Source organism: Babylonia areolata, chromosome 14 (genome assembly GCF_041734735.1).
Source record: "Babylonia areolata isolate BAREFJ2019XMU chromosome 14, ASM4173473v1, whole genome shotgun sequence".
Lineage (NCBI taxonomy): Eukaryota > Metazoa > Mollusca > Gastropoda > Neogastropoda > Buccinidae > Babylonia > Babylonia areolata.
Genome location: NC_134889.1, coordinates 29,986,555 through 30,000,600, shown reverse-complemented (window position 1 = coordinate 30,000,600; position 14,046 = coordinate 29,986,555). Strand labels below are relative to the sequence as shown.

The 14,046-nt window shown below is 39.5% G+C and overlaps 1 protein-coding gene across 2 annotated transcripts in view; it reads right to left on the bottom strand.

The window, feature by feature from the left end:
* LOC143289983 (uncharacterized) overlaps positions 1 to 11,886 on the bottom strand; it is an 80,641-nt gene extending 68,755 nt beyond the window's left edge. For both annotated transcript variants that reach the window (XM_076599274.1, XM_076599275.1), the window contains exon 1: positions 11,710 to 11,886. In XM_076599274.1, the coding sequence (XP_076455389.1) occupies positions 11,710 to 11,800 (91 nt within the window). In that variant the 5' untranslated portion in view covers positions 11,801 to 11,886. The remainder of the gene's footprint in view (positions 1 to 11,709) is intronic.
* Positions 11,887 to 14,046: the final 2,160 nt, after the last annotated feature.

The following is a 14,046-nucleotide window of genomic DNA, read 5'->3' as shown; positions in this document are numbered from 1 at the left end:
AAGATGCTTTTAGTGACAAAATTACCATTGTTTGCTTTCAGGGACAAAGCTTCCATTGATTGTTTGCTTTCAGGAACAAAATTACCATTGTTCGCCTTCAGACAAAATTACCATTGTTTGCTTTCAGGTACAAAACTTTCATTCTCTGCTTTCAGGGACAAATTACATTTGCTTGCTTTCAGGGGCAAAATTACCATTGTTTGCTTTGAGGCACAAAATTATCATTGATTGCTTGCTTTCAGGGACAAATTGACTTTGTTTCCTTTCAGGGACAAAATTCCAAATTAAACAATTTCCTTTTGCAGTGAACTTACACACACACACACACACACACACACACACACACACACACACACACACACACACACACACGTATATATAAATTAATCTGTGATGTTCGACTGAAAAACAAAGACTGATGCTGTATGATGATGGAATACAATCACGAACTGTGTTCAGTGGTAACAAGCCCATTTACTCCTTTTTGACAAGATCAGGGGGAGGGGGGGGGGGGGGGAATGGGGGAATGTATTTTGAATGCATGAATGTGTGTGTGTGTGTGTGTGTAGTCAGTCAGTATATCACACTGAAACACCTCAGCCAGTTCAGGCAGATGGGGAAGGGGGATGAGGGGGGAGGGGGGGGGGAGAGAGAGAAAGAAAGAGAGAGAGAGAGAACAAGACAAAGACAGCAAGACAAAGAGAGAGCAAGACAAAGAGAACCACAATACAATGAATTTCCAAACAGCAGTGACCCACTGGCCTAGATCTCACTCCCATCCTCTCTCCCCCTCTTTCTTTTTTTTTTTTTTTTTTTTTTCCTGATCAGTGATCAGGTAATGGAACCAAATAATACAACTCAGTGGACCACAATTTGCACAGTATAATGCTCTGGGGCACTTTTCCCAGACCAGTAAAGTGAAATGTTGTCACAGCTGGACAACAGGCTACAATCATCATGCCAACCCTTAATCTTCTTCATAACCCTATAGTTACTCGCAGCGCCATCACAGCAAAAGCTAATACTGTAAGTTTGTATGGTGTATGTGTGTAAAAGATGCCTGTATGTATGTAACGGTGTTATGCTCCCCCCCCCTCACCCTCCCCGCCCCCCTTCTCCCCCACACCCCCTCCACACCCTGGGGGGCGGGGGCCACGTGAAATAAACTTTTTGCCTTGCCTTGTAAATGATCCATCATTTGAACATTTCATCAACCTGATTATTACTTAAAAGGTGGATGCCAAACTGTTTACCAGGTTAAAGATGAATATTCATGTTACAAAATGAATATATTATTCATAACAGTTATAGCACCATGACCGTTACCATTAGGTGTTTTGCTTTGACTGTGATCGACAAACAGAGGGGTGAAAGTTAAAGGTAGACTTCATCCTCTAAAATAAAACATACCGGTAACATTTTCCCCTGGAGTCCCATTCTCATCCTCTCCCTAAATTCAAGAATGTGTGTGTGTGTGGTGTGTGTGTGTGTGTGTGTGTGTGTGTGTGTGTGTGTGTGTGTGTGTGAGTGTGTGTGTGCACGTGCGCATGTGTACTGACATTAATGCATGTGTGTCTCACTGTGTGTAAAATAGTTCCCCCAAAGCTTTTCTTTATTTTGTAAATACTTTTAACTCTGAAGACATGGAAAAACAAAAGTGAAAAAAAAGTGGGGGGGGATGTCAAAGTGTGGCATGTCGTTGATCTGCAACAAGCCACTGCAAAAACAAGAAACCATGCACTGATTAACACCATGCAGCCACATTGGCAGAAATTTTGAAAAACCATGGATGGACAATCAAAACGATCGCAGATCGCATAATTGGGGAATAATGCAAATGATAATGTGCATGGTAGATGTGTACAGGGGGGAAAAAAAGCCATGGAGCTTTTAAATAGTCCCTGAATTAAATCATTGTTGTAATGGGTACCATTCAGACAATTTCTCCGCACTAAAACTGTCTAGCTTTTCACTCAATAAAGCTTCTAAAAAAATTTTTTTTTTAATTTGTGAAAGGAAAACTTAAGAATTTAGACAAATCGTCTAGTTGACTTTTTTCTTTTTCTTTCTTGGTGTTTATTCTAAGCTGACTTTTTAAAAATAACCTTTTCTTTCTTGGTGTATATTCTAAGTGTGGCAAACGTTCATCCCATACATGTGTATTAAGTTTTAGGTAAGGCGCACGCTCATCCCCTGTGATGCAGACTGAATTAAGCAGAGGGTGAGACTGAGAATGAGAAGATTTGTTGATAGGGGCCGTGAATGAAGAAGAATCAAGGGTGTATGGTAAATACAAACAGATGGATGGAACGTGAAAGAAAGAAAGAAAGAAAGAAGACAATATATACGTTGCAGGTAAAAGAGGGTTGGGAGGGGGTGTGGGGTGTGGATCGAGGGGGTTGTGGCGTGAACAGGGGGAGAGGGACGGGGGGAGAGATCGGGCAGTGGGTGGGAAGAAAGAGCACTAAGAGAAACTGCTGTTGTTCTCATTACAACAACACCATCTCCAACAACGATAACAAGAAGAATATTTCTAATAATACCAACAGACGGGCGCAACAGCCAAGTGACGGGCGCAATAGCCAAGTGGTTTAGGCGTTGGATTTTCAATCTGAGGGTCCCGGGCGCCTGGTGGGTAAAGGGGTGGAGATTTTTCGGATCTCCCAGCTAGTGCCTGAACCCCCTTCGTGTGTATACGCACGCAGATGATCAAATACGCACTTTAAAGATCCTGTAACCCATGTCAGCGTTCGGTGGGTTATGGAGACAACGAAAATACCCAGCACGCATAAAATGCTAGTAATGGTCAAAGTTATGACCGCCGAGCATTGATGGAAGAAGAAGAAGAAGGAACTCGGACAGCCGGCAAGCACACTCAAACCATGCTTCCAAGGTGGCTCCCTCTCATGGGGCAGAATTATTCCCATTATTTATCATATTATTATCATCATCGCATGACCTCGACCGAAACACAACCCCGAGCTGAATGACGTAGGACAGAGAAGCCGACGACACGACCAAATTATGTCTGAAGGCCTTTTCCCATTGATACCGCATCGGCCTATGACGTCAATAGCGCCACGGGCCTCATCCACTGTTGCCAGGGAGATGGGGGCTATGAAGTCAAGAAGATCGATCTGATTACTTCACCAAAGACATGTATCGGAGCGGAAAGCCACCCCACTCCCCCCTTTGCCCCCAGCCCCCTCACCCCAGGCCAAAACATCGACACAGGCCCACGGAAAGGTTAATAAACACTGCAATACAAAAGAAAGTAAAACATACTGACAAACAAACAAGAAACTGAAAAAAAGAAAAGAAAATCTGAGACACGAGTGTGTATACACGTCATTTTGCGAAAAACCTTTCCCTCTTTTGAACACAAATTATTTTCATTATTTCATCTCTTTCTCTTTTTCTATATGTGGGAAAGGGGTGTCACCCCCATTTCATACCTGGTCACATTTCGTGTGCATTTAACCGTCTTGAAATATTTCCCTAAATCTAAATAAATAAAAAAAATAAAAAACAATTATCATTGATTTATTAATTCCCTTTCACATGACAAGGGGATGTCACTCCAAGTCATGCCTGTCAGTTTGTATGAATACTTTGTATCTGAAACACGACACATGCTGTTTGATTCTTATTCACAACTTCTCAAACATTTCGAGAATCTTTCACTGAAAAGTTCCACTGTATTATTTCGCATAAAATTAAAAGATAATTAAGGAGGCACATCTGTCTGGGAACCCACCCCCCAAATGGGATTCCTCTTCTTCTTCTGCGTTCGTGGGCTGCAACTCCCACGTTCACTCGTATGCACACGAGTGGGCTTTTACGTGTATGACTGTTTTTACCCTGCCATGTAGGTAGCCATACTCCGTTTTTGGGGGTGTGCATGCTGGGTATGTTCTTGTTTCCATAACCCACCGAACACTGACATGGATTACGGGATCTTTATCTTCTGCTTGCAGGTCTGCACATATGTTGCCCTGGGAGATCGTAAAAATCTCCACCCTTCACCCACCAGGCGCCGTCAGCGTGATTCGAACCCGGGACCCTCAGATTGACAGTCCAACGCTTTAACCACTTGGCTATTGTGCCCGTCCCAAAATGGGATAACTTGGGAGGTGGGGCCCCGATCACATTTCCCCGTTTCCCCTCAGCCCCCTTATTCCAGACTTTTTGTGGTTCAAGCCCTCCTTCTGTGAACCACGTCCAAGGACGCATCGTCTCTGTCACACACGGTATCAGAGAAACTTGTGGACTCTGGGCCTTGGATTGGCTCCTGATGAGGCGCTAAAATTAATACCTTCACTGCATGCGACGCGTGCAATAGCCGAGTGGTTAAAGCGTTGGACTTTCAATCTGAGGGTCCCGATCCCAGGTTTGAATCTCGGCAACGGCACCTGGTGGGTAAAGGGTGGAGATTTTTCTGATCTCCCAGGTCAACATATGTGCAGACCTGCTAGTGCCTGATCCCCCTTCATGTGTATACACACGCAGAAAATCAAATACATATGTTAAACATCCTGTAATCCATGTCAGTGTTCTGTCGCTTATAGAGACACAAAAATACCCAGCATACCTCAACCACGACAGAATCATCTGCAATTAAGTCAATGTTGGTCGTGTAATGGAAAGAAGAAGAAAGATGATGTTCTTACTATCGCACGGTAGCCTAGTTTGTATCACTTTGACATGGTACAGTATCTGACACCAAAAGAACGAACGAACGAACGAAATTTTATTTTACGAGGGTAAAGGAGTAAGCACAAAGTACTTGTTTACATCCAGCCCTCTGGGCATAAATAATAATTGGAAAAAAAGCAACAAAGCAACAAACAAACCAAAAAAACAAAAAACAAAAAAAAAGCGAGAGTCAATTCACAACACCAACGTCAAAATTGCATAAGCATGTGCAATCATAAACATAGAACTTATGTACAATACAATATCGCGATAGATGAATAACGAGGACAATAGGGTAGGGGCGTGGTGGAGAGCGAAAGGAAGAAAATAAAGGAGGCGCATGACTGGGCGTTGGATTTCTGATTCAGTGTTCCCTTGTGATCTGGGTTCGAGGCCCAGTTTCAACAAGGTGTATAATGTCTTTGGGAAAGGCACTTTACTTCAATTCTCTTCACTCCACCCAAGGGTGAATGGGTACCTGACTTTGGGTTGGGACAGTTGAAACGGTGGAAGGAGACGAGTGAACCACACCTTCCAATGCTAAGCCCTTGACAACAGTTGATGACACTGCCCCGATAGCCATAAATTGCTGTGGGACCTTTGAAGTAAACTTACCCTTTCTGACCTATAAATTGTGTACAAACATCACCATGATTGGTAGGAAAGAAACAATACTGTTCCACTGCATGCTGGTAAAAACGAAAACAAAAACAAAAAAAACCCCAGTAATCTTGACACATAGGGAAACCCATTGCCCTTTTTGAAGGGTAGTAGCAGAAAGTTGTTGGGAGGGGGAACAATCATCAAGTACAACTTCTGTCATTATTTAATTAATACTGAACACTACTGAACAGTTCACTGTGTCAAAATTAACTTCCATAAGCCCAAAGGCAAAACACACAGTATACAACTTCCCCTGGTTATTGAAAGCCCACCTGAGCATGTGTTGTATCATTTTGCAATATGTACTGTTCCTATCATGACACAAACATATATCAAACTAAGGGCAATCATTATTCTTTTACATTCATGGGTTTCCCTCCCACTTGCACTTGGATGTCAATCAAATGTGAGTTAGCAAATATACATGCACATACTTTTCTTCTTCTTCTTCTTCTTTTTTTTTTTTTTTTAATTAATTTCTTTAAAACTGCCTTATTTTTTAAGTTGAAAATGAAACATTCTCAGCCCCTCCCTCCATTCAGCAACAGAAAGCACAGGTAAATCTCCACCCCAGCCAGGCCAACCGCCACCTTTTCAAAAATCAGATGACGAAGACAGGAGACCTCTCTCTGTTGCAAACGCCTGTGCTGCGATAAAGCTGTGACAAAATTTTATTATGCACAGCCACCAAAAATAACTGAGCACTGCCATGCATGTGTGTGCCTTCTGTTTGTGAATGGGTTGGCATGGAAAGAGAGAAAGACCAAGGGCGGGGTGGGGGGGGGGGGGGGGGGGGGGGGGCGAAGAAATGGGTCTGTGGATGATTGATTTTCTCCTGCTTCCTCCATGCAGCCTAGTCCCTGGCTTTTGTCCAGTCCCCCCCCCCCCCCCCCCCCCTCCCCCCCATTCATGTTTCTGAATGGCCAATCAATACAGAATACAGTACAGCTACTTACTTACTTACTTAGTACCAGGGAACACACACTACTACCACCACCACCACCATCACCCCTCCTTCCCTGCTATTGCACCGCTTAGTCTCAGTGTTCTTTTTTTTTCTTTTTTTTTTTTAACTGTTAGACATACAGAGTAGTGGTAATAAAATCGTGACAATATAACATGAAGGCAGATTGCAAAAATTACAGGAAACATTAGTCATTATCATCACAAGTTATAAGGTAATCAAATGTAGACAACTAAGCAATGAATGGTGATTACAATAAACTAGGCTGTAAACTCAGACAAGAATAGAACAGTTAGAGAAAAAAGAGGGGAAAAAAAAAAAAAAACATGGAAAATTACACACTGCACGGCAGTGTAAAATGCTAATAATCACAGACATGTTTTGTTTTGCAATTGTAGCAACTGTGTTTGAAGTAAACTGTGTGCTCATTGTTCTCCAAACTTTCATAGAAGCTGGTTTTATGGAAAATGGCAGAGCAGTCTCCTGAGCCTTCTCTCTCTCTCTATCTCTCATGCACATATATACAGTCCAACACACACACACACACACACCATTGTGACAGACAGAAAGACACAGAGTGTGTGCCACACACACACACACACACACTCACACTCACACGCACACACACACACCATTGTGATAGACAGATAGACACACTCACACATACAACAGTGCCACACACACACACACACACACACACACACACACCATTGTGACAGACAGACAGAGACACTCACACATACACACACATACCACTGTGATGGGGAAAAAAAAGATAAAAAGAAAAGCCACACACACACACACACACACACACACACACACAGACACACACTGTATATGTGCAAAATCATATAGACTCAGACGTGGACTCAGACTGCTGAAACTGGCACACATGATTGAAGCTCACAAGTCTGAATAATAATTCGTGCACCAGAATAGCAACTGATATGAAGTCCGGTAATCATGCGTGTATGCACACACACACACACACACACACACACACACACACACACACACACAATCACAGTGACACACAGAAACTAAATAAAACACAGTTCTGAGCAATCTTCAGATATTATTTATACTGGCCAAAAGCTCATAGGATGGAGTATGAACACTGCGTTTAAACAAATTTCTGCAAATGATTCCACCAAAGGTCAAGCAGAAATCTAAAAGTCATTTTCTATTCTGGGCAAACAATGAAACTAGAATATTTCCACATGTTATAGGCAAAACAATTGGCACTGTTTCGACAAGGGCCATTACAACAACCGAGGGGATTCAATATTAATATTCATACCATAACCATATGATATTTCATGCAAAGTTTCAAATTGTTTGCTCTTAATCAAGTTACCACCATCAGCAGTGATCATTCAAAACCAATAGGATTTCATGATAATTCTTCGAAACAACCTGAAAGCTGGGCAAAGGAACAATAAAATGAATTTCATCTCTGTTTCTAACATTTTCATAAACAAAAAAAAAATGTGTGCACATTTGTGTGTGAACATTTTTGCATACGTGTGTGCGTGTGTGTGTGTGTGTGTGTGTGTGTGTGTGCGCGTGCACATTTGTGTGTGTGTGTGTGTGTGTGTGTGTGTGTGTGTGTGTGTGTGTGTGTGTGTGTGTGTGTGTGTGAACTTGTGACTGAGTGTGTGCACACACATATGTCAAGGGGCTGCAGCATGTCCTGATAATTCATTCACACTCATAGTGTTAGTCACTTGGTGCATGCGATTTAAAAAAAAAATCAGGCTAACTGTACTTAACAACATGTCTCGTAAGTTTCATTTATAAACCCAACTTTATCTATGCTGTGACTTGTCATTTCCTGCTTAGCTTCCTTATCATGAAACTGCCAATTTCTGGCTTACCAACGGGAGAGTCAAACAATGAAACATACTATACAAAGATAACATGACCTCAAAAGAAGTCTCACAGGAACCTTTCCATTCAATTTGTTTCCTTGCTTCACTTTTTTTTTTTTTTTTTTTTAGACAGATGAGAAACTGCATGGGTGGTTCTGAGTTTGGATTTATTAGGGTTAAAAACGTTAGAGAGGTTTGGAATGTTGTTTTTTTGTTTGTTTCAAATTAACATTCAGTTTCATTCATGTCTTTGTTACACCTTTATCACTCAATAAAACCTTAAAAGAAAGTGGGTGTGATAAAAAAAAAAATGAAATAAATAAATAAAAACATTAAAAAAAGCTGTTAGCAGTGACAAGGTTGAGAAGGGAGAGAGGGAATTATATAGTCACCTTCACAGGACAAGGTTTTCTAGTAGACAGATCACACGCTTGCTCAGGGCAATATTTTTATATCCCAGATGATGGATCGCTTAACCCGTAACCTTTTTTTTTTTACTTTTAAATCACAACGATATCCGTGGGAAGAGGAGAAGCTTATAACCTTATACAGAATAATACCCATTCTAATTTATTCGAGAATCCTGTTCATTTTTATTTGAAAAAAAAATAGCTAGTATTCACACGTGTTAAAAATGCATTACACATACTAAAAGGTGATTCTTTGTTCACAAAAAATATACACATTTTCTGAACAGAAGTGCAGTATTATAAAATCAAAATAAATAAATAACAAATATAAGTATTCTTACTAAATATACACATTTTCTGAACACAAGTACAGTATTATAAAATCAAAATAATCAAATGGGTTTATAAATAAATAAATAATTAACAAATAAAAGTACTTACTTTTATTGTAGGCACTCTTCTGACAGAATTAAAACTTATGATAGTGAATGGAATTCAACTGTAAAAAAAAATACAGAATACTTTTATTGTTTTAGGGGTTTAGAAGTTTACTCTCACTTTTACTGTGCAGTCAGGACTAGCAGTTCTAATTCATATTTCCTATCCTTCAGACAAAAAAATATCAGAAAGATTTTTCTAATAATACTTCCACTTTTTAATTTTCTTTTCTTTTCTTTTTTTTTTTTTTAATCAAACTATCATGAAAAAAGTGTAAGGTCAGTATTAACAACACTTTACAGTGATCTCTTCACTGTCAAATTACTCAAAATAAAGGCAACATAGAAGAACATCTTATTGTTTTCGCCATTTGCAGACAATAATCATCATAATGACATTAAAGTTCCACTGAATCATCAGAGTGTAGAAGGTTTTAAATTAACATCAGAACTGATTGACTAGAGTAAACCAATACATTCCAAACAATATTGCAACCCTACCAATACATTTCATAGATAATATGTGTGTGCATGTGTGTGTGTGTGTGTGTGTGTGTGTGCATGTGTGTGTGTGTGTGTGTGTGTGTGTGTGTGCGCGCGCGCGCGCACGTGCGCGCACGCGTGTGAATTTATGTGTGTGTGTGTGTTTGTGTTTGTGTGTGTGTGTGTGTGTGTGTGTGTGTGTGCAGTACATTGTTGTATGTATATTCTTGACTTAGTGTCAAGAGAAAATTAACATGATTCAAATATCATAATACAATTACATTCATAATACTAATAGCTAAGAAAATTTTGATGATTAACTCTCTCTCCCCCCTCCACACCCCCCCACCCCCTTCCCCCTGTCTCTGTCTCTCTCACTCTCAGAGCATGTTTACATCAACTCACCCTGTTTACAAAACCATTATAACAGCCTGTAACCGATATGATTTTGCATACATGCAGCTTACAACGGGAACGAAATCTTCATAATCATATCATAATAATACTTACAACTATGTTTTAAACTATTCATTTCATTTTTTTTTTTTTTCATTGGTTGTCATGTTCCATGACTACTTAGTTAGTGTGATAAAATATAATACAAACACTAAATCAGTAAATGACTATTTGAGAATGAGCATAAAGATACATAAAACAAATCTGAAATCATATATATATGATTTTCTTTAGTGTATAACAGTATGAGTGACTACCTGTCTCAAAGTTATCACAATCAAATAAGCCTGAATTTCAAACTATAAGAGATGATTTGAGAATTTCAAACTGTAGGACATGATTTGAGAAACATTTACCATGCTTCATGAACAAGTTGCAAGGTTCTATCATTACTATGTTACGGCCAGTGGTCAGTCTCACACTCAAATGTCACTGCCAGTTTGATGAAATATCGATTAATAAACAACAACAAACAAACAAACAAAATATCTCTCTTGAGGATATAAACTTTCTTTGTGAATTGTATCCGAAAAAATTATTGACTATAATTAACTGATTAAGACATAGTCAAGTAAAATTTCATCTACTGATGCCCATTTGAATTTGTTCACAAACACTGCTCATCTTGAATTTAAAATATTAAAGAAATTCAAATGTATGCACTCAATGACAATACATGTAAGTTGTAACATATTCTGATTTCTAAAAACACACATATCACATTGAAAACATAAAATTTAACATTGAACATAAACTGATAATGCAAGGATGAATATGACAAACATTAACTCTCCATACAAATTATAACCTAACCTGGTATTATATATCCACTCCACATGAAACCACACATGTATATATATACATCATTACGTGTATGCAAATTGAGAATAATGACATAACCCAAGCCCCTAAGCTGTTCAAGATTAACATGATAATCACACTCACTTACAGTTACACCCACACATGTGCGAACCAACCATCCTACTCATGTGAACATGCACCCTGTGAGTCATGTTCATGAACATTAATTCAAAGCATTGAACATCTTGCACTCATGGTTTTCTGATGTTCTTATTCTTAGTTGATAACTTGATACTGCTATCAAATAGTAATAGGAATTGGTCTGATTATATGCTACAGTTTGTTTGGAGATTTTAATGGCTGGTGAAAAAAACAAGCAAAAAAACAAAATAACAAACTTCAAAATGTGAATCTGGTGATGGCACTCAAAAACTAATAACAGAGACTTTCTGACTTTGGTTGTGTCGATGCATTACAAAATAAAACTTCGAATTGCAAGAAAGCTTCTCTTTTAAGATACACTCATAGTCATACAACAGTGTTACACTGTCGACTACGTCGCGTCTATATCGCCAGAAGTGGCGGCTACGACGTGCACTACCAGATCCAGACTCATCTGGTTTTGCTTTTTCACGAAAAGAAAAGTAGCGATCGCGAGAGAGAAGTTAAATCAAACTCTTGAAATGTATCGTTTAGCAATAAGATCAGATCGGAATTTTGTTTTAATGACACTGAAAACAAAATACAATAATGGGGAGGAGAGCTGCGGACAGGAAGGTGGGTGATATTCATTACCATTTCACCTGTGATCGCAGATCAAATGAACCTCGCAAAGACTGTAAACACACAAAACGTCGTCTGCCAACGCAGAACAACAGCTGTGATAGCACTCCTTTTTTCGCACTTTCAAACTAATAAAAATGACTCACCTCTAAGACCCAGTCTTTCTCGAGCCTGGACAAGGAGAAGATTTCCATGAAGAACAAGCGTCAGACCGACAAGCACATACTTCCAAGACATTTTGAAAATTATCGAGCAGTCGGTCTGGCAGCGCCTATCCGAAAGCCATGTTCTCAGCGCAAGTCCACTGGTTGCGACATTATCATTCTCGCGATGCCTCAGCGATCTCGCGCGATGTTGATGTCAACACGGAAATGCCAAAACAAGCATGGACGACGAGGGGGATGTGCTGTTTGAGGTAAGAGGCAAATACCGTCTGTCTCTCACGCAGAAGACTTTAAAAGCACACAAGATTTTATTCAATATTTGTTATAGCTTTGGTTTTAGCTGTTAACTTGTGAAGTTTAATGCAATTTGCTTAAATATGACCGACTTTAACCAGCCCGTGATTAATCGATTTATGACACATTTCATGATGGAATAAAAGCTTCGACGTAGTTAGTGATCGGTACAGAAACGGGTCATTCTCAGTGACTCTGTCTTTCTGTCTCTGCATCTCTCTCTGTGTCTCTTTCTCACTCGCTCTCAGTCTCTCTCTCTCTCTCCCCTCTCTCTTTCACACACACACACACACTCACACACACACTCACACACAAATGGTTAACATCAAACGTATAAAATCCATGTTTTTGAAAAAAAAAAAAAAAAAAAAGCCCCTTATTCACGATCCCTACTTCCCACTTCTACCCCAACACACAATCACACACACACACACTCACGTGCACTTACAATGACATAACACACACACACATACCACACCACACCACACATACACACACACACAACACACACACACACACACACACACACACACACATTCTGTTCTCCTCATAATTGTAATTGAAGTGTGACTGCAGGCCACGGCTCTTATAACTAGAAACCCAATGGTTTTTTACTTGATTTTCAGTACTCCTCCACTTCAACATCTAATTGTTTTGATGGGCCATTTTTTCATAATTCTTCTTTCTCTCTCTCTCTCTCTCTTTTTTTTTTTTTTTTTTTTTTTTGCAAATGGCTTTGCCATAAAAATTAAATGCAGGACTGATGATATAACTGTCCTGAATCTCAAATTCAACTGACAAGCAGGAATGCTTGCTAGACATCAGTCTCCCAAGATTTTAATGACCAGCATATGATGCCCTGTTAAATAATCTGTAACTCACAAGTCACTTGTACACCCATCTTATTTTTGCTAACAGTGATGTAGATGCTCACTGCTGGAAAACATTGAAAGGACATATGTTTCCACCAAATCTTTGATCTTTCAAATATGTTTTTGATTGGCTATTCAAAGATGGTACTTTCATACTTGTAAGTTTATTTGGGTTTTTGTACACCATAAGACAGGTGCAATAGTTGGATGGTTAAAGCATTGGACTTTCAATCTGAGGGTCATGGGTTTGAATCTCGGAAACGGCACCCGGCGGGTAAAGGGTGGAGATTTTTCTTATCTCCCAGGTCAACATCTTCTTCTTCTGCATTCCTTAGCAATGCTAGATTTTCAGTCCGGTCAGGACAGCGAACCCCATACATGTGAATACGCAATCAGAACAAATACACACATTAAAGATCTTGTGATCCATGTCAGTGTTCAGTTGGATATATGGAAACAAGAACATACCAGCATGCACACTCCTGAAAACAGAGTATGGCTGCCTACATGGCTGGGTAAAAACTGTCATACACGTAAAAGTCCAGTTATGTACATACATGTGAACATCATCAACATGGGAGTTGCAGCCCATTAATGAAGAAGAAGACAACCATTAATCTTACATTATTCACATTAATCTTAATTGTTGTGCAAATTTTGCAAATGTCATAAGTACTTTAAATGTTAGTGGCATGCAGTTGCCTCTTAAAATGTTTCAGTTTTAACAATAACATGATTTTTTCATGCTCTGTCTGGTTCTCTCTCTCTCTCTCTCTCTCTCTCTCTCTCTCTCTCTCTCTCTGTGTGTCTCACTGAGTCGTTCTGTCTGTCTCTCTCTTTTTCTCTCTCTCTCTGATGCTTTGACAATAAAATGTCAAAGCGTCAAAGCGTCTCTCTCTCTCTGTCTGTTAATGTGTGTGTGTGTGTGTGTGTGTGTGTGTGTGTGTGTGTGTGTGTGTGTGTCCCCCTCTCTCTCTTAATAGTATATATTCTACCAGAAAGAAATACCAGATTATTTTTAATGCAACTGAAAATCGGTATTTGGTGAAATTGATGAAATGTCAAATCGCACGGACAAAACAAAAAGTTTTTTTTCCTTGAAATTTAATATCTTTTTGAAATGAGGAACTCTGCTTTGGTTAGATAGAAGCAT